Source organism: Ranitomeya variabilis, chromosome 4, assembly GCF_051348905.1.
Source record: "Ranitomeya variabilis isolate aRanVar5 chromosome 4, aRanVar5.hap1, whole genome shotgun sequence".
Classification (NCBI taxonomy): Eukaryota; Metazoa; Chordata; class Amphibia; order Anura; family Dendrobatidae; genus Ranitomeya; species Ranitomeya variabilis.
Genome location: NC_135235.1, coordinates 72,060,209 through 72,080,200, shown reverse-complemented (window position 1 = coordinate 72,080,200; position 19,992 = coordinate 72,060,209). Strand labels below are relative to the sequence as shown.

Genomic DNA, 19,992 nt, shown 5'->3' with positions numbered 1-19,992 from the left:
ACTCTTAATTAGCCTCTATCCCCTGATGATGCCAGGTCTCTGGTGAAACATGTTGGGGAGGCTTAGGGCACTTTTTTAATTAGCATTGGTCGGATGTGTTCCATTAGTTTGTAGGGAATAAGGTAGCAGCCGCACCAAGTAATCCCTATAAACCAAAACTACAGGGCAGGCAATTGGATTAACGAGTTAAGTACTATAATCATACTATGATCAGTGAGAGATAAGGATATACCTGATCTGCTCCTTATACACATTGATCTATGGAAGGTTTTAACATTCCATTCCTTTTTAAATAGCGAATTAAAAGTTCATTTTTATGGTCTTTAGATTGGGATTTTTGTTGCCTTTTGGCAAATTGTAATTAATGGACTTCTTCCACTAGCTCAAAGTACACAGACATGACGGCTTATTCTGAAAAGTTATTTGAAAGAACAGTTAATTTAATTAGCCCTTTAATTTAAGAAAAGTTCCCACCCAGCTGGGGCCTTTTAAAAAAAGGGGTGGAACAAAGCATTGCATATCTGATTTTGTGTTATTCCTTCTAAATACGGATGAAAAACTTAGCAGACAGGCGTTACTATATTCTTGTGGTTTCGATCCAACATTGATTAGACAGTGTCAAACTGTAAGGATGCAACATACAGACAAGAGGAATGGTAACCCCCAGTGGTCAATTTATTCATACATTTCATAGTAAAATAGCAGAAAAATGCTGCAGAATATTATTTTATAGGAAATACAGGTCCTCTAATATTTTATTCAAAAGGCCACCCTACATATCACAAGACAACCCATACTCCGTGAGCATCCATTATAAAGCCATGCTGATCAGCCACCTAGAAGCTTTGTGAACTCTCTCCACACTTCTTTTTAACTTACCTTAAGGCAGAATAAACACCAAGCGACAAGAAGGAGTAATCAGGGTCATAGTAAAGGTATACAGACGAGACACAGTATGGAAGGATGTCAATGACTCCCACTGCTATGATCTTGCCATCAAGCCAATACTGCTGGTGAAAAGAGCCGTACCCACACGAGACCCCGTCTGATCGAGTCTCAGGCTGTTGAGAAATTAATTTTAAGGTTTTAGTGACATCATTGTCCATTTCTATTCCTGAGTGCATAACACAGATGCTGACTGATCAGTGTCCCTGGTGGAGCTCACAATCTAAATTCCCTATCAGTAGGTCTTTGTGAATATAGAGGGACACTGGAAAACGCGGCAGAAACCCACTCAAACATACAAACTCCATGCAGATGTTGCCCTTGGTTGGATTGGTGCTGCAAAGCAATATGTTAAGCACTGAGCCACCCTGCTGCCACATGTTCTAAAAGATGAACGACAATATTCTGTTAAAGGAGTTGTTCACTGCTAGGACATCCCATTCTCATTCCCCAGGTTTGGGGTCGATAAAATAAAAAAAAACAAAAAAAACACCTATACCTATCCTGTGCCGGTCCAGCAGTGTCGGCACTCACGTTCCTGGTACTCACGTGAGCCCGACGCCCAGTCAGCGTATTAGTAATGAAGAGGTAGTGAGAGCAGCCGCAGATCCCACCTCCTCTTGATTACGTACATATCTGAAGATGGGGACAGGGAGACCAGCTCCAATTGTGCGCCGGTCTCCGGGAAGAATAAGTGCCGACAACACAGGAATGGCGATGGCATGGGGAGGTGAGTATAAGTGTTTATATTTTATTGGGGCCAAACTGGGTAATGAGAAGGGGTTGTCCTAGGTGTGGACAACCCCTTTAAATTATTAAAGTCATTTCTTTAACTTCTTACATGGGTAATATAGCAAGGTGCTTGCAAAAACAAGAGAACGGAAGGGTTATTAGTCTTATAATTTCTTGCTCACAGTCCAAATCATCAGCTGACGCTGTAGTACATCAGCGGTGGCCGGTTTCCTAGGCAAGGAGTGCACATTGGCAAGCTCTTTTCTATTCAGATTGCAAGTGCAGCTCTGAAGCTGGCCGGCTCCAGTGTCCCTGGACTCCTCCGATGCTGCCGAGCAGTGTTCCCCAACGCAAATCCTCAAAAGCCACCATCAGATCAGGTTTTCAGGATTGCCATAATATTGCCTGTGCAGGTGATGCAATTATCATCTGGGAAATATTAAAGGAAATCTTGAAAACCTGATGTGTAGGTGGCTCTTGTGTGCAGCATAGGAGAGCGCACAAATCAGATCAACATCGCAAACATACTGCTGATCTGAACTTCAGGAGCGCACTGCACCCCCCACGCCTCTTCACGCAGGAAGCCAGGGGGATTGGGAGCGGTGCACTCCCAAAGAAAGACAATTAGGCAACCCCTTAAATATTTAAGATAAGGAAGACTAATGGTCATAAGAACACTTCCAGAATATCCGCCAGTGTATAAATAACTGTGTTCATACAATGAACGAGCAAAATGCAAATATACATTCACTACTGTGCTACAGTGGTCACTAGAAAAATAGGGTTTCCGCTGTTTTTGCAACCTTTTTTATTAGCAGGTTCCTAGAAAATAAGTTTATAACAGGGTGACCGATGGAAAGGACCCCAGAAATCAGTTGTAACCAACTAGAGAACTGGTCAGTGTTCCATCTCCATGCAACTACACCGTAAAGAAATCACATGATGTCCATTGAAATAGGCAACCATGTCGACACACAAATGTGCTCTTCACTGCCAGCTATTGATGAAAGAAGAATCAAACTGTCCGTCGCGTGCACTGATTATTGTTTTTCAAAAAATCAGCCTGACTTCTAAAGCAATGCACTGATTTGCATCTGTGATACGCCACCAACTCCATCTTTGCTGGTCGCACACTTCCTATAAATTCCTACAGAATGAATTACAGGATACATGCCGCAGTACTCCTCCTCGTACCTTATGGCTGTATCGTCCCGAGGAATGTAAACTGTCACTAAAGCATTCTATGTATTTAGAGCAGGCGCAGAAAGGACAGGACTGGTTTTAATCTGTTCACCTCCTACTCCTCCTTTCTAAAACTTCCAAAGTTAAAGTTGCCTGGGGTCTTTAATTCTTTGCCAGCCAGATATTGCGTTTTGCCTGCCAGTCACTACTGGGATAAGCTTAGGAAGAGAAGTCTCCAGACCTAGCCCTATTTAGGTCTCGCTGCTACAAGTCACATTGTTGGTTTGACACTTCCAGGGGCAGGAGAGAGAAATCTAAGTCCATAATAGACTGGTAGCGGAGAGGGAGCCTAGTGAAGACAGCGGGATGGAAGGGTTTCATAGACATCTTCAGTCAAGACACTGTGATGTGATTTATGGCCACCGATTGTGAAACAGCATGAAATGTACTAGGCCAGGAAATGAAAGGGACCAGCACGTGGTAGGGATTAGGAGAATTTGCCATTTCAAAATGTGCATTAGGCTTTTTATGTTGCCATAGGTTTGGTACAAAGTGACAAAAAAGCCGACATGCAGTGATGAAAATATGGACAAGTCACCGACTGAACCTCATCAGAGGCGCTAGATTTACAAATAGTGAATTTAGCTTCATTAATTGGACACACAGATGAGACCTAACATTTCTCAGATTTGCAAAAAAATACTGTAGGATTTTACCACAGTTTTTCCTTTAAAAAGAGGCCATAGAAGATTGTAAGAAAAAAAACAACAGTCTTTCTTCATTTTACCAAAAGAGCGCCCGTCTTGTCCATGTGAAGTGTCTGGCATTGAAGCTCAAGTAATCGAGCGAGTTACAAAATCAAAAACAAATTAAGAATATATGATCAGTAGAGGTGCAATCCTCGACAACCTCTGCCAATCAGGTGTTACCGGCGTCGCCGGTGGCCGTACGTTCTTTGATACTGACGGAATACAGCAGGTCAGTTAAAACTATAGTGGCAAGGAATTGCAGATCCACTATCCCTAGAATAGTACCTGGCTGTCGCCAGTAACAGCTGATCGGCGGCGGTGCACTGTGTCATACCCCCACCGATCAGATATTGATGGTCTAGCCGAAGGATAGGCCGTCAAATATTAGTGGCCAACCCTTTTAACCATTGTTTTCCTTACTAGTCCAATGCATCTAAAATAAAAAATAGGGCAATGTGACGTTAAATGAATAACCGATTTTGGTCCTAGGCTCCAACGCATACTTATTTATTTCTACTCTAGGAGGCCCCAAGCAAACCCCGTGTAGTCTTGAGATAGATATATATATATATAGAGAGAGACTCCAGTTCAAAACCCTCACAATGACCTACAAATCCATCCACAACCTATCTCCTCCATACATCTGTGACATGATCTCCCGGTACCTACCAACACGCAACCTCCGATCCTCTCAAGACCTCCTTCTCTACTCCCCCCTCATCTCTTCTTCCCACAACCGCATCCAAGACTTCTCCCGTGCTTCCCCCATACTCTGGAACTCTCTACCCCAGCACATCAGACTCTCGCCTACCATAGAAACTTTCAAAAAGAGCCTGAAGACTCACCTCTTCCGACAAGCCTACAGCCTGCAGTGATCCTGAACCTACTGAACCGCCGCACAACCAGCTCTACCCTCTCCTAGTGTATCATCACCCATCCCCTGCAGACTGTGAGCCCTCGCGGGCAGGGTCCTCCCTCCTTATGTACCCGTGTGCCTTGTTTTTGCTCATGTTTAATGTTTGTCTATATTTGCCCCGTACTTCACATGTAAAGCGCCATGGAATAAATGGCGCTATAAAAATGAATAATAATAATAATAAAAATAATATACATAATCGGCCTCATCTTGATTTCTTTTTCTTGCTAATCTATCAAGGGAGATTCATTCAAAAGTAGCCCCAAATATTCTGCAATAACTCTTGCTAGGACGAAGCAATCTGAATGAAACAACGTGCTCCTCAATATCTGGAGCTTCGAACAATCCAGGCTGCCCTGCGTTGGCATTCGTGAATTAACTGGATGATTGGGAGTTAACAAAAGGTGTAGCGAGTCACACATCGGCAAAGAGCATGCCAGGAATTGTAGTCCTTTATCGACAATAGGGTCATTTCAAAATTGGCTTTGGCCACTGTGGTCACCGGATCTTACACTACCAAACTTCTTCCATTGTGGTATACGCAAAGGAATCGAAACAAACCTTGCACTTCGGAAGACCTGAAAGAAAACATCCAATGTGAATTCTGCTTTTCACGCTGATACGCTTGCCGATTCTTTCAGAAGAATGGGGACAAGGGTCGAAATGTATCTGGCAGAAGACTGAAAATCACTTCCAGCATCGACTACATGTATGTCAAAGTGTGCAGCTCATTTTTTTTTTGTTCCTTAAAGTTCCTCCTAATGAGAATTACAACATAATATTCAGGGCGTCTTTAGAGTGAATCTCCCTGGTTAGGCTGGTTTCACACTTGCGTTAAGCAGAGCTGCGGAGGGCTGCGTAGTTCCTCCATTAAGTCCCGCCCCTCTTCCATTCAGCTCCGCCTAAGTCGGCATGCGTCCTGCGTACACATCTTTAACATTGGGTACACAGGCCATGCGAATGGTATGCAGATGCCTCTGCATGAGCCGTTTTGACACTGCGCCGAACGCAACATGTTGCATTTTGTTGCGATCGGCGCAGCGTCAAAATGACGTATGCAAAGGCATCCGCATACATTCGCATGGCCTGTGTACCCAATGTTAAAGATGTGTACGCAGGACGCATGCCGACTTAGGCGGAGCTGAATAGAAGAGGTGCAGCAGTGGGCAGGGCTTAATGGAGGAACTACGCAGCCCTTCGAAGCTCTGCCCAACGCAAGTGTGAAACCAGCCTTAACCTAGTAAGGCTACTTTGTGCATATAGGATGGTCTGCTTGTGGTGGGCATCAAAAAAAGCTCTCCACACAAACGTCAAAAGTACCGATAGGATGGATGAAGGTCAAAAGAGCTAAAATACATTTTTTTACTTATACAATAGCATCTATTTGAGGTATAGATCCGTGATGACATATACCTTAGGTGAACACTTCAAAAATCAGTGTGAAGAGAGTTTAAGGCACCACGTTTGTTTGTTTTTTATTTCAGTGTCACAGTACCACCACTAATGTAAGTCCCAGCCCCTAGTAATATATTTACCAGCCGGCAGCTTCACTTCCCGATGACGCTCCGGTCCCACAGCTCTTAACCGCCCAGAAGTCAGAGCTAACAGTCACAAGCTCTCAAATGTAATTCTGTGAGAGCCATGTTTTGGGTGTCAGACTTATATTGAGAAATTATCTCAAGCTCAACCAGGAAACACTGCTGTAGGTCACAAACCAAAGCAAACCGAGCGGAACCAAGAATGGAAGACGACAACAGCTGGTAAGTATATTAATAAGGGCAGGGAACTTACATTAGGAATACCACTAAGGCAGTGGGGAAAAAAACACTTTAAGTAGTATGTTTCCATGGTAACAGACTACATACACTTGTGTAGTCACATTCTTTTGTCCAATAGCTCTTTATTTTATGCTATAACCCGTTTATATAATTGTTGTTCGTTTAAAGAAAGTGGCTAAATAAATACATAATTGCTATGCGAAAAGCTTCTGTATTTTCTTGCAGTTTCAAAAACTATACATTGCAGGCATCACAGAGAACAAGACTATATTAGGTATTTTAGTAAAAGAGCCTCTGCAGTAGTAGCCTATGTAGGCATCTTAGTCAAGCAGATCCCCTTTTGGAGATGGATATGCTTCATAGAAACACTTCTGTAAATACCAGTCAGTATTAAGGCGTCTTCATTCAGACCCCTACAATGAGAGCAGTGTATTGGGGGAGAGAGGAGAAACCTGCAGAAGGCAGGACACAAAATGACTACTAAACCCCTAAACTGAAATCTATAAGCTGGGTAAAAGAGCAGCCATGTGCGACAAGCCGCAGCAGGTCTACAGCAAATATCTCCACATGCTTTGTGGAACGGGCCTTCCTGTGGAGGCAATCGACTTGGGATTGTTGAAACTTTACTTAACCTTATGGGTTTCCTGTTCCAGTCTAATTTTCATGATTTATTAATGAGAAGTAAGTGCATAAAGTTTGGTTTAGGGGTTAATAATAATATATTAATGCAACTATTAATCTCAGAGCAAAACCTGCAGCAAATTACAATAATGTGACATGTTAGGGCCTTCGGCTCAGGTATCCATATTTAGGAGTAGGGCAGGAGTTGGAGGAGTGGGAAAAAAAAGCAAAGGGAAAAGAAAAAAAAAAATTATGGTGTGTAGACCAATTTTGCTCACAGCGAAAAGAAAGTAGGATGGAGGGAGCAAACTTTAAAACCGCTTATCAAGGGGGTCAAGATACCACGGAAGGGAAAAGTCCTCTACATTCATAAAGTGCTAAAAAGTTTTTCCTGTTCACACTAATGAGCTGTAACCCAAATATAAGCAGAGGCGAGGACTCGGGATAATCGGACATGCTCAGGAACTTCAACAAAGTCAGATTAGGAATGTAATGTCAGCAAATCATTGCAGGCACTTGGGTGTTTACACAATTTATTTCCTTACACGTGCTTAGCACAACTCAAGAATTTCCTCATGAGGTTAGACATTGAAGGGGGGGTCAAAGAAAACCTGAAGAGGAAGACCAGCAACCCTATGGCTTGATACCATCAAGATAACGGTGGAGAAGACCCTAGAGGACCTATCTAGGCTTGCACAAGGTCGATCCTCCTACAGATTAGTCATTTATCAGGTTGACATGGTTCAAGATCGAGCCGAAGACCGTAGAAAAAAACAAACCTGGAGTCATACAAAATGAATGGCGACTTCACGGGAACAGAACGTAGAGCGTACCCTATTCCAAACTCAACGGTTACTCCCATTATAGACATGCATGGCAAAACAGCTGTCATCATCGAGCTTCTTGGAGAAGGCACTTGGACCTCCAAATCACTCATGGCATCTCTACAGAATATGTGACTGACAAGTGCATGTCCCTATTACACGATCCAAAACAACGTCAGGAACAGAGAATGTACGGTGCATCCAGACAGGGAAGGGGAGGCGATGCGGCCAGACAAGATGTGCAGCTCTTTGAGTAACCTGTATCAGAGGTGAGACTCCCACCTAAGAGATATTTATTACGCATCTCGTGGTTGACAAAGTCTATGATGTGAAAAAAAAAATTAAAGTGGTCTGAATATTAATTTTTTTTTTTTTTTTTAAATATACCTATAATAATTACACCCAGGAATTCTTTCACCAGGTGGTCACTATAAGCCACTTTCTAGTCTTTCTTGTGATTTACTTTTTCATCACTGCTGCTGCAGAATTCATGGAAACTGGCAGCAACTGCCCAAACCTGATCTACCCAAATCTCTAAAACCATACCCATGGGCAGCCACGGGAGAAAGAGGATAGTGATGTAAATACCGTGACGTAGAAAATCTCTGTAATTTCTAGTAGTGACACATATAGTAGCAGAACACAATATGAAGTATTAGCAGTGCTACCTCTACTGGCAGCCAGCTCAAGTTTTCCCTGTCAAGACCCTATATGCACACGTTGCTGGATTGCCGTGGAAATTTCAGCGGCAATTCCGCAACTCCCTGCCGCTGGTATATCACATGCGGAATTGGCATGCGTTCTCCCGCTAAACACTAGTGTTTTGCAAGCATAATTAGCTTGCAGAATGCTAGTGATTTCCAAGCGATGTTTTCGCTTGGAAAACTGATTGATAGGTTGGTCTCACTTGTCAAACATAGTGTTTGATACGTGTGACCAACTTTTTACTATTGATGCTGCCTATGAAGCATCAATAGTAAAAAGATATAATGTTAAAAATAATTTAACAAAAAAAATAAATCGTGATGTTCTCACCTTCCGGCGGCCCCCGCAGCTTTCCCGATCCTTGCAATGCTCTCGGCAACTCCCGTTCCCAGTGTTGCCTCGCGACAATGACCCCAGATGATGTAGCATCACGCCATCACAGGTCATTGTCACAAAGCATCACTGGGAACAGGAGCATCCGCTAAGGCCTGGGCTGGATCCAGGGGCCGCCAGAAGGTGAGTATATAACTATTTTTTATTTTAATTCTTTTTTTTAGGGTCTGGAGGAGAGTCTCCTCTCCTCCACCCTGGGTACCATCTGCACATGATCCGCTTACTTTGCGCATGGTGGGCATAGCCCCATGCGGGAAGTAAGCGGATCAATGCATTCCTATGTGTGCTGAATCGCCGCGATTCCACACACAGAATGAGCATGCTGCATATTTTTCCGCGATGCGATTCTGACGCAGAAAAATACGCAGCATTAGCACAGCATTGCGGAATCCCATTGAATTCAATGGGTTGTGTATGCGAAAAACAGCGGCAAAAACGCATACAATCCACAACATGTGCACATAGCCTTAATCTAGCCAGAATATCCTCAGAGGTGGAACTTCTTTCATAAAAAGTCATGCAGGCGGGTCACTTTACACTTCATCTGACGTCCCCCAGATGTGAGCGATGTAGGTGGAGCTGGCTTATGATAATGGTTGTCAAAAGTCTGGAGACCATTTTTCCCTCCTTTTTACTTGCTTCCTTTTCCTTTACCTTTTCTTCCCCCCACTGCATTTATTCATTTGTACAACGTGAAAAACAAAATACTTATTGGACCTAAAATCGCCAGATTATATAGGGATAACTTGCAAGACATGTGAGCCAAACATTGGTAAAATAAAGTGTATAATCACATAGCGCAGCAAAAAGACACATGCAGGTTTATTGTGAATTGCTGCATATCTGCGGCTAACACAATCTGATTAAATTGCAAAACTGTGAAAATATTGTACCATGAACAGGTAACACAATGAAAACCTCCAGAAGAAATGATAACGTCCTTACCTCCAGTGGAGAATCACACAGGAACCTTGTAAACTGTCCCGGAAATGAACATGAAAAAAAATAAAACAAAGTTACAAACAAAATACATGGTATATGGAATTGTATCACAACTGATGGGGTGAATCTCTAATATTATTTTGTATCTAGTGTGACTGAACCTTTAACATGTTGATGTCCCAGTATGTCTGACAACCTCCGAGACCCCAGATGGACCCACCATATATGTATGGTCTGTGGGGTGCTGCACCCACTATGGGATCTAATATCCGGACCCACCACAGACATGACATGCTGTATAGATGATTTTACCACATTACATGTGCCCGCAGACGTGGGAAGAATCAAGGGGTTACAGCTAAACCAGTGCTCAAGTATTTGCAACTACTTAATGAGGACCAGTCATCTCTCCTGAGCTGCCGTTTTAGTCTCTTGATTAATAGTTTGGATCAGCAGCGCACCCGCTGACCCGAGCTGTGCGCTCTCCGACGATGAAAAGAGTGGCAGCTTTTCCTCCGCAGCATCGGAGGAGAGTAATGGCAGTGAAAATGGCTAACAACGCACTTCAGCGACCTGGCCAGCTTCAGAGCAGCACTAACAAGCTCTACATGAAAGAGCTTGTAAGAACGGCGCATATTCAACCACCACTGCAAGATGGCAGAAGTGGCTGGTAACCTAGGCAACACGCAGTAAATTGCAAAATTAAAAATATATTAAAATATAAAAAAATCTATCTTCACTTTGTGCAGCTGTGCTTTACCAGCGATGTCCGGAGAGGGACTTGTTGTGTCATGTGCCGGCTGCAGCCAATGAGCAGCCACTGTTTAGCTACAGCCTTTACTATTGGTCAGGGCAGATATCCGCCATGACGGAATATTGAGGAGTTGCAGCCTGGTGCCAAACAACGTCCGCTCATTGGCTGCAGCCGATACATAACACAAAGTCATTCCTGGGAACAGTGGTGTCGGCATCGATGTAACCGTGCCACAGCAGGAGGAGAGTATAGATTCTTTAGGGGCTATTTTATAGGGTCCTGAATTGATTAAACTGGAGCTGCCCACTAGTAGACAAATCCTTTTAAAAAAAACAAACAAAAAAACAACTCATATAAATAACTTTAAGTCCGATTGGCCAGGAGGAATAACAGAGGAATTGGACAATGCAGATGTATTTAGTTATTTTTTGGGAAACTATATTACTTACTAAAATGGCTGGCAGGAAAGTTGGCAGATCCTCTTTAAGAAGATGACAGCCATTTAAAAATCGGAAAGAGACAAATTAAGGAGGGCAAATAAATCTGGGCCATTGTTAACCTTTCATCGGAAAAGTCTTAACAGGAAATGTACAGCATTTGTCTGTGTTTTGACAGAACCCTTGGCGAAGCCCTTTTTGCCAGGTTTTTATCTAATTAGCAATTAGCGCTGTGACTTTTCTCGCTTGCTCGGGCTGCCGAGCGCGGCCTCCCCGGCTGATTGAGAACAGGAATGTACTTGCAAGTAACCAAAAAAAGAGATTAGTCATGTTCTGATAGAGAAGGTTCACAAACGCAGCCTATATATGGTAAGCGAATGGTTTACGCCAAGTGTCACTTCTCCTAATGTGGTTCTGCTTTGCGTCCGTGGATGTTTATTTCTGGACAGTTCAGATGTAAATTTACCACTAGCAAAGCTGGATTTTTTATGTAAACACTATACGGAGAATTTATGCTCCTGGACATTCACTTAGAAGGTGATGCAGAACCGACGGATCGTTCTTTTTTCTGCCCTTACGTTTACACACTGTCCCCAACCATAGCGGCTACATACATGAACCAGCAAAAATGACATTTTCCATCTTGGTGTGTTTCCCCATTGCTGACATGTGCTCCGGGTGTTAGTGTACAGATGTTCCAGTTTCCATGTGTCACCCCCATGTTACCGCACTGAATATTTGCTCATTTTAAGGTCACTAACAGGTTTGCAGACTTATACAGCACCAGCCGTGGACCCTAACAATGCAAGACCTTCATATGACAGGCACAGAGCATCCTGCTAATTTATGGATCCAATTCAGAGCTAATTATTATTATTATTATTAAGAATTGCAGCATGTGGTAAGTAAAATAAAGCAAGCCACAATAAAAGACCCATCGCTATGATCGGGCGGCCATATCCCACCACATGCTGGATGAAGGAAATTAACGCGCAGATGTAGGGACCAGGAAGACATTTCAAAGAGCTAAAAATTCCTCCACGAAAAATGTGACCGTACAAGAGAAGTAGGGACAAGATGCAGAAAAGGAACAGTGAGAATCTCTCCTTAGAGGTTAAGAGTTGGGATAATGCTGGGACATGACTGAGTCTCCACCGATATAATAAGTACAAGACAGTTAAGAAGACCTGTCTCCACTCCTGAAACGGTTTTACCAAGTGGTTGTATTCCTTATTAAATAATAATTCTAGAACATCTTTTCTTTGATGTCTTCATGGTACCAGTCCTCGGATATTCCTACAGGCAGTATAGGAATAAAACACGACTGGACCTTACCGTTCCTATTGTCAGTATTGTGTTCCCCTACACAGTCTGCGCCATATTGGGAAAACTTAACATTGAATCTCAGTTTTCTGGTCCATTTGCTTTCCGTGGTAACAACAGACAGCTCCTGACCCATACCAGTCAATGAAGCTTCAGTTATTTTACGGACCGATACAAAATAAGACCCTTTATTGGGTCATTTTCCAGATCAAATCAAATGTGTCCATTAAAGCCGATGAAGTGAGATACGGTGGAGGCTTCTCCCTGACCTGGCCCTTCCTGAGCAATTCGGAAGAGGGTCAGAAAGACTATGCAAGTGAAGAAAGGGCAATCTGGGGCTTGTTATTACCTTCTCGGAGATGCCAAGGGTGTAGTCCACAGGCAGCAGTGATCACTTATCTGGGCACGGAGCAGCCACAGAAGTTCTTCGTGCCCCTACTGTTCACTTGACCGACGTGCCGCTCGGCATAATCGCAAGCCAAGAAGGACATCAATCAAGTGAAGAGTGGGCATGATTAGAAGAACAGCCGCGACTACTCAGTGCTGTGTCCCACCTAGATGACTGGAATGGAGCGGGTGCAGCAGGATTTCAACATTATTTTCTCCATTCATTGCTACCTGCAAACTATACCCTGCAATGAAAAATGAAATGGTAATATCGAGCTCTAGACTGCGTCTCCACTTAGATAGGTAACTCCAAGACGACAGTTTTTACTGTAAAATTTCAGAGAAAACCTTAGATGAGAGACTCTGTCCCATAGGCCTCATTCACACATCAGTTTTTCTCATACAAGTGCTGTTTATTCACAGATAGACTATCCCTAGGAATGACTATGGGGTAGTTTACATTACATTTTTTTCCTCGGACAGAGCAGCCTGCACAAAAACAACAGACTTTAGAAACCTTTTATTTTTTTTTCCCATCTGGAAAAAAAACTTCCGAAACACTGACCAAACTCTAATAATAAAAATGTAACACTGACCAAACTCTGGATGACATTTTGATCAAAAACACTGATGAAATGCAGAATGATTTTCAATTATGAATGAGCCCTCATTATAGCTTCCCATCTTCTAAGCCAAACTGTGACTAACTCAAAATTCAACTTTCATCTGGAGATAAATGAGCCGAGAAGATGGCTCAGCAGAAGAGAGACAAGGGTTACAGAACCGACCAGCTCACTGATGGATTTGACTCAAATCTGCTGAAAACTACATGCTGTGATACATAGAGGGTGTAGAAGCCGAACGGTTAAAAAAAAAAGGTTATGAAACCATTCTTTCAAAATACCTTCTAGCTAAAAATACAAGTACAATCTAAATAAAAGGACATGGATGCCTTTATAAGCATTTTTTTTTTACGTTATAGTGGCACCCAATAATTGGCTCTCCTTTATATATATTTTCACACTTAATCAGAGTTGCATTTAAACTTTACTAATAAACAAATGGATAAATTAGAGAATAACGCTGCAGTGAACACATCCAGAACTATTCCAAGGCACCGCTATTTTTATGCGACTACTATGACAAAGAAAGCCGGAGAGTTAAAAAGCGCTATATATTTTGACAGTTAATTTAATAGTCTGCCCTGCAGGTGAACTTTACAAATAACTGGCAGTTTTCCAGTAATACATAAGGCTTTTATAAAGTCTCCCGAGACGCAAGGAAGCCTGTAGGAGGCTGAACAATAAACCAGACAGATTGGGTACAAAAGTCCTGGTTCTTCAAAGCCTGGTGCAGTCTGCCCTCTCCATAGCGCTGGCACGGTACGTACGCTGCTTGCCCATTTACAGTTCCAGAATAGACAAATTTAATCCCACAGCTGCAGGACCAGTCCCCAAAGCAGGAGGGCAAGGCGTATCCTGCTGCCCAACATTTTCCACGTCTGCTAAAAAAGCAGAGGGCACAAGCTTTTTCACACCAATGCAGGGGACCAGGAGTGCTGTCATGTCTGTAAATCTTTCAGCACGGCTGCAAGAGGTTGATGGCAGCAGATTCCCTAAGAGGTCTGGATAACCTTACTCACTGCTACTACAGAGCACACGAGCGTCACGGCCAAGACTGCTGGACAAGGAGACGTTTCCTTTATGTACACGGCCATAACATAGATCATAGCATCCAGTTAGTTCCTCTGGGGGCACGATACCATGGGGACCCCTGAAATAGCTTATTACAAATGCATCGCTACTTTAAAGGGAATGGGTGATCAGAAAATGACCTATTGTTTGAATTGACTATTTATGTTAAACGGTATTTTAAAAAATATGTTTTCATATTTTTCTTTTTTATATCACTATCTCTTTCTGTACATCTCTGAAAAATTGCAATTTTCTGCTTTAAGGACTTAAAGGCAATAACAATGCAAATTAATGAAAACACTCATGCTACGATTAAACTGCTGTCTAAACAGGCTGGTCATCTAATGACCAAGCAAAGCATCAGTTCTCCCAGTGGTAAAAAGGACTTACACTGCCGAAAACTATGGCAGCCCATGTGCACTGAGCAATCTATTATACATCGCTCATTGGCCACTGTTTATTTTGGTTTTCCTGTGGAAATCGGCATTTAAAGGACTACCAATCGATGATGGCATTGTGCCGCAGGTCGGTAAAAGGACCTTTATACTAAATAATGGCACTTCCTGTTCTTTACAGACATTTTTCAGCAGTCCCATTACCATCACAGTCAGGTTCACAATGAATGACAGCATCTTTATGTACAGCAGATACTGCGACTGATGGATTCTGCGTTAAGTGATGTCACAGCTCATCTCCCATCATAATTACCTTTATCCTTATAGGAGCATGCTCAGATAAGCTTTGATACAAAAGATAGAGTCTGAGACAGTCTATTGCTGCTATGTCTATGTGCCTTAAAGGAAGAGAAAAAAAATAAAAAAAATATATATATATATATATAAAAAAATAAATAAAATGTATATATATGTATATATATATATATAAATATATATATATATAAAAAAATAAATAAAATGTATATATGTATATGTATATATATATATATATATATATATATATATATATATATATATATATATATATATATATATATATATATATATACACATACACACACACATATACATACATACATACACACATACATACACACGCACACATATATTTCTTAGGGTCAAGAACATGAAGAGCTGGACAGCACCTGGCCCAGACATGATCTGCAACTACTGGTTAAAGAAATTAACAGCGGTACAAGAACGCACGGCAAAGCAGAAGAACTGCTAGAAGCAGGTCACTACCCATCTTGGCTAACGCAAGGAAGAACAGTGCTGATCATAAAGGATCCTCACAAAGAAACAGCTCCATCCACCTACCGCCCAATAACCTGACTTACAACAACATCAAAACTCCTGTCAGGCATCATAGGCACCAAACTACAGAACCAAATGAACCAGGAAATGAAACCAGCTCAGAAAGGCATTGGGTTTGACACCAGAGGCTCGAAGCACTAGCTCCTAGTAGACAGAGCAGTCGCTCAAGACTCACGATCCAGACAGACCAATCTCAGCACAGCCTGGATTGACTACAGGAAAGCCTGTGACTCAATGCCGCACACATGGATCTGTGAATGCTTGGCTCTCTACAATGTCAACGGGAAATTAAGAACCTTCCTCAGAAACTCAATGGGGCTATGGAGAACAACACTGGAAGTCAACTCAAGACGACAAACACAAGTGACCATTAAATACAGTGATGCACTGTCCCCATTACTTTTCTGCATAGGCTTGAACCCCCTAAGCCAGATAATTACAGAGTCTGGCTATGGATACAAGTTCAAGAGTGGAAACACCATCAGTCACCTCCTCTACATGGATGACATCAAGCTGCATGCGAAAAACGAACGAGACATCAATTCACTGATCCACCTGACAAGGATCTACGGCGAAGACATCGAGATGTCCTTCGAACTGGAGAAGTGTGGCAGGTTGGTAATAAAGAGAGGCAAGGTATTCAAGACTGATGGAGTGGAATTACCAGTAGGACACATAGTAGGTGTACAGATATGCCACAAGTACCTCGGCATCCCACAGGGATATGGTAACCATGATGAGGAGGCAAGGAAAGCAGCAACATCCAAATACCTGAATCCACGCCATCAATACATTATAAATACAGTTATCAGATATCCTGCTGGCATAGTGTGATGGCCAAAAGAAGAGACTGAAGCTGCAGATGGGAAGACACAAAAGCTCCTCACAATGCATGGAAGACTCCACCCGAAGTCTAACACCCAAAGATTGTATACCAACAGAAAGGATGGCTGGTGAGGTCTTCATAAGAATCCAAGCCACCATATAGGATGAAACAAGGAGTATCCAGGAATACATCAGAAAAATGGCACCAAAAGATGAGATGCTGCGAGAAAGCCTAAGGGTATGTGTCCACGGTCAGGTTTGCTTCAGGCTTTGGTCAGGATTTTATGCAAGTAAAATCCTGACCAAAACTGCACCTGAGGTCACTGGCAGGTCACCTGCGGTGTACCTGCGTGTTTTGCTCATTGTAGCAACATGCTGCGTTTTGAAAAAACGCACCGCGCATGCGTTTTCGCGGCAAAAACGCATGCGTTTTTTAACACATAGTGGAGTCGGGATTTCATGAAATCCCCTCCACTATGCTGTAACATCTGGACGCTGCGTTTTTGACGCTGCGGAAAAACGCAGCGTCAAAAACGCATCGTTTCCTGAACGTGGAAACATACCCTAAGGCAGCAACAACAACACATCTGGAAGGAAGAACAAGAACATGAAGCGCCATGGCAAGACAAGCCGACAAGACAATGTGACTGACATGGAGAAATCCTACCAATGGCTGGAGAAAACGGGACTCCATGACAGCACAGAGGCACTAATCATAGCGGCACAAGAGCCAGCACTAAGTACCAAATCCATAGAAGCAGGGATCTACCACACAAGAAGAGACCCAAGGTGCAGATTACGCAAAGAAAACTCAGAAACCATCCAACACATAGTGGCAGGATGCAAAATGCAAGCAGGGACAGCGTATACTGAACTCCACAACCAAGTAGCAGGAATTGTATGCAGAAACATCTGCACAGCATATGGGCTAAGTCCCCCTAAGTCCAGGAGAGACCCCAGAAATAGTGGTGGAGACTCAAAGGGCTAAAATCCTGTGGGACTTCAAGATCCAGACAGATAATCAGGTGTTGGCTAAACAACCAGACATTCTGATAGTAGACAAGGATCAGAAGACAGCAATGATAATAGATAATTGCTGCGGAAAAAAAGAAGGAGCATGTCACTTTCTGCGGATTCCGCAGCGGTTTTCAACTAGCACCAATAGGAAAGTGCTGTTGAAAAGCCGCAGAGGAATCCGCAGAAGAAACCACAGGAAAATCCGCAGTGAAAACCGCAGCGGTTTTGCACTGCGGTTTTTCCAAATCCGCTGTGGAAAAATCCGCAGCAAAATCTGCAAAGTGTGAACAAGCCCTAAAACGTTTTGGAAGAATGTTCTCTGGTCAGATGAGACAAAAGTAGAGCTTTTTGGGCAAAGGCATCAACATAGAGTTTACAGGAGAAAAAAAAGAGGCATTCAAAGAAAAGAACACCGTCCCTACAGTCAAACATGGCTGAGGTTCCCTGATGTTTTGGGGTTGCTTTGCTGCCTCTGGCACTGGACTGCTTGACTGTGTGCATGGCATTATGAAGTCTGAAGACTACCAACAAATTTTGCAGCATAATGTAGGGCCCAGTGTGAGAAAGCTGGGTCTCCCTCAGAAGTCATGGGTCTTCCAGCTGGACAATGACCCAAACACACTTCAAAAAGCACTAGAAAATGGTTTGAGAGAAAGCACTGGAGACTTCTAACGTGCCCAGCAATGAGTCCAGACCTGAATCCCATAGAACACCTGTGGAGAGATCTAAAAATGGCAGTTTGGAGAAGGCACCCTTCAAATATCAGGGACCTGGAGCAGTTTGCCAAAGAAGAATGGTCTAAAATTCCAGCAGAGCATTGTAAGAAACTCATTGATGGTTACTGGAAGCGGTTGGTCGCAGTTATTTTGGCTAAAGGTTGTGCAACCAAGTATTAGGCTGAGGGTGCCAATACTTTTGTCTGGCCCATTTTTGGAGTTTTGTGTGAAATGATCAATGTTTTGCTTCATTCTCTTTTGTGTTTTTTCATTTAAGACAAATTAAAAGAAGATAATACCAAAGAATTTGTGTTTGCAATCATTTTCAGGAAGAAACTGAGTATTACCTGACAGAATTACAGAATATATATATAGATATAGATGTATATATAGATATAGATATATATATATATATATATATATATATATATATATATATATATATATATACACACATACACAGTACAGACCAAAAGTTTTGGTCTGTACTGTGTGTATGTATGTACAGTGGGGCAAAAAAGTATTTAGTCATTCAGCAATAGTGCAAGTTCCACCACTTAAAAAGATGAAAGGCGTCTGTAATTTACATCATAGGTAGACCTCAACTATGGGAGACAAACTGAGAAAAAAAAATCCAGAAAATCACATTGTCTGTTTTTTTAGCATTTTATTTGCATATTATGGTGGAAAATAAGTATTTGGTCAGAAACAAAATTTCATCTCAATACTTTGTAATATATCCTTTGTTGGCAATGACAGAGGTCAAACGTTTTCTGTAAGTCTTCACAAGGTTGCCACACACTGTTGTTGGTATGTTGGCCCATTCCTCCATGCAGATCTCCTCTAGAGCAGTGATGTTTTTGGCTTTTCGCTTGGCAACACGGACTTTCAACTCCCTCCAAAGGTTTTCTATAGGGTTGAGATCTGGAGACTGGCTAGGCCACTCCAGGACCTTGAAATGCTTTTTACGAAGCCACTCCTTCGTTGCCCTGGCGGTGTGCTTTGGATCATTGTCATGTTGAAAGACCCAGCCACGTTTCATCTTCAATGCCCTTGCTGATGGAAGGAGGTTTGCACTCAAAATCTCACGATACATGGCCCCATTCATTCTTTCATGTACCCGGATCAGTCGTCCTGGCCCCTTTGCAGAGAAACAGCCCCAAAGCATGTTTCCACCACCATGCTTTACAGTAGGTATGGTGTTTGATGGATGCAACTCAGTATTCTTTTTCCTCCAAACACGACAAGTTGTGTTTCTACCAAACAGTTCCAGTTTGGTTTCATCAGACCATAGGACATTCTCCCAAAACTCCTCTGGATCATCCAAATGCTCTCTAGCAAACTTCAGACGGGCCCGCACATGTACTGGCTTAAGAAGTGGGACACGTCTGGCACTGCAGGATCTGAGTCCATGGTGGCGTAGTGTGTTACTTATGGTAGGCCTTGTTACATTGGTCCCAGCTCTCTGCAGTTCATTCACTAGGTCCCCCCGCTTGGTTCTGGGATTTTTGCTCACCGTTCTTGTGATCATTCTGACCCCACGGGGTGGGATTTTGCGTGGAGCCCCAGATCGAGGGAGATTATCAGTGGTCTTGAATGTCTTCCATTTTCTATTAATTGCTCCCACTGTTGATTTCTTCACTCCAAGCTGGTTGGCTATTGCTGATTCAGTCTTCCCAGCCTGGTGCAGGGCTACAATTTTGTTTCTGGTGTCCTTTGACAGCTCTTTGGTCTTCACCATAGTGGAGTTTGGAGTCAGACTGTTTGAGGGTGTGCACAGG

The 19,992-nt window shown here is 42.7% G+C and overlaps 1 protein-coding gene across 8 annotated transcripts in view; it reads right to left on the bottom strand.

Moving 5' to 3' along the window:
• The window catches only part of ATE1 (arginyltransferase 1), a 134,276-nt gene that overhangs the window by 31,424 nt on the left and 82,860 nt on the right, over positions 1–19,992 (bottom strand). For all 8 annotated transcript variants that reach the window (XM_077258707.1, XM_077258710.1, XM_077258714.1 and 5 more), the window contains 2 exons: positions 9,791–9,823; positions 880–1,061 (listed from right to left, as the gene is read on the bottom strand). In XM_077258707.1, the coding sequence (XP_077114822.1) occupies positions 880–1,061; positions 9,791–9,823 (215 nt within the window). The remainder of the gene's footprint in view (positions 1–879; positions 1,062–9,790; positions 9,824–19,992) is intronic.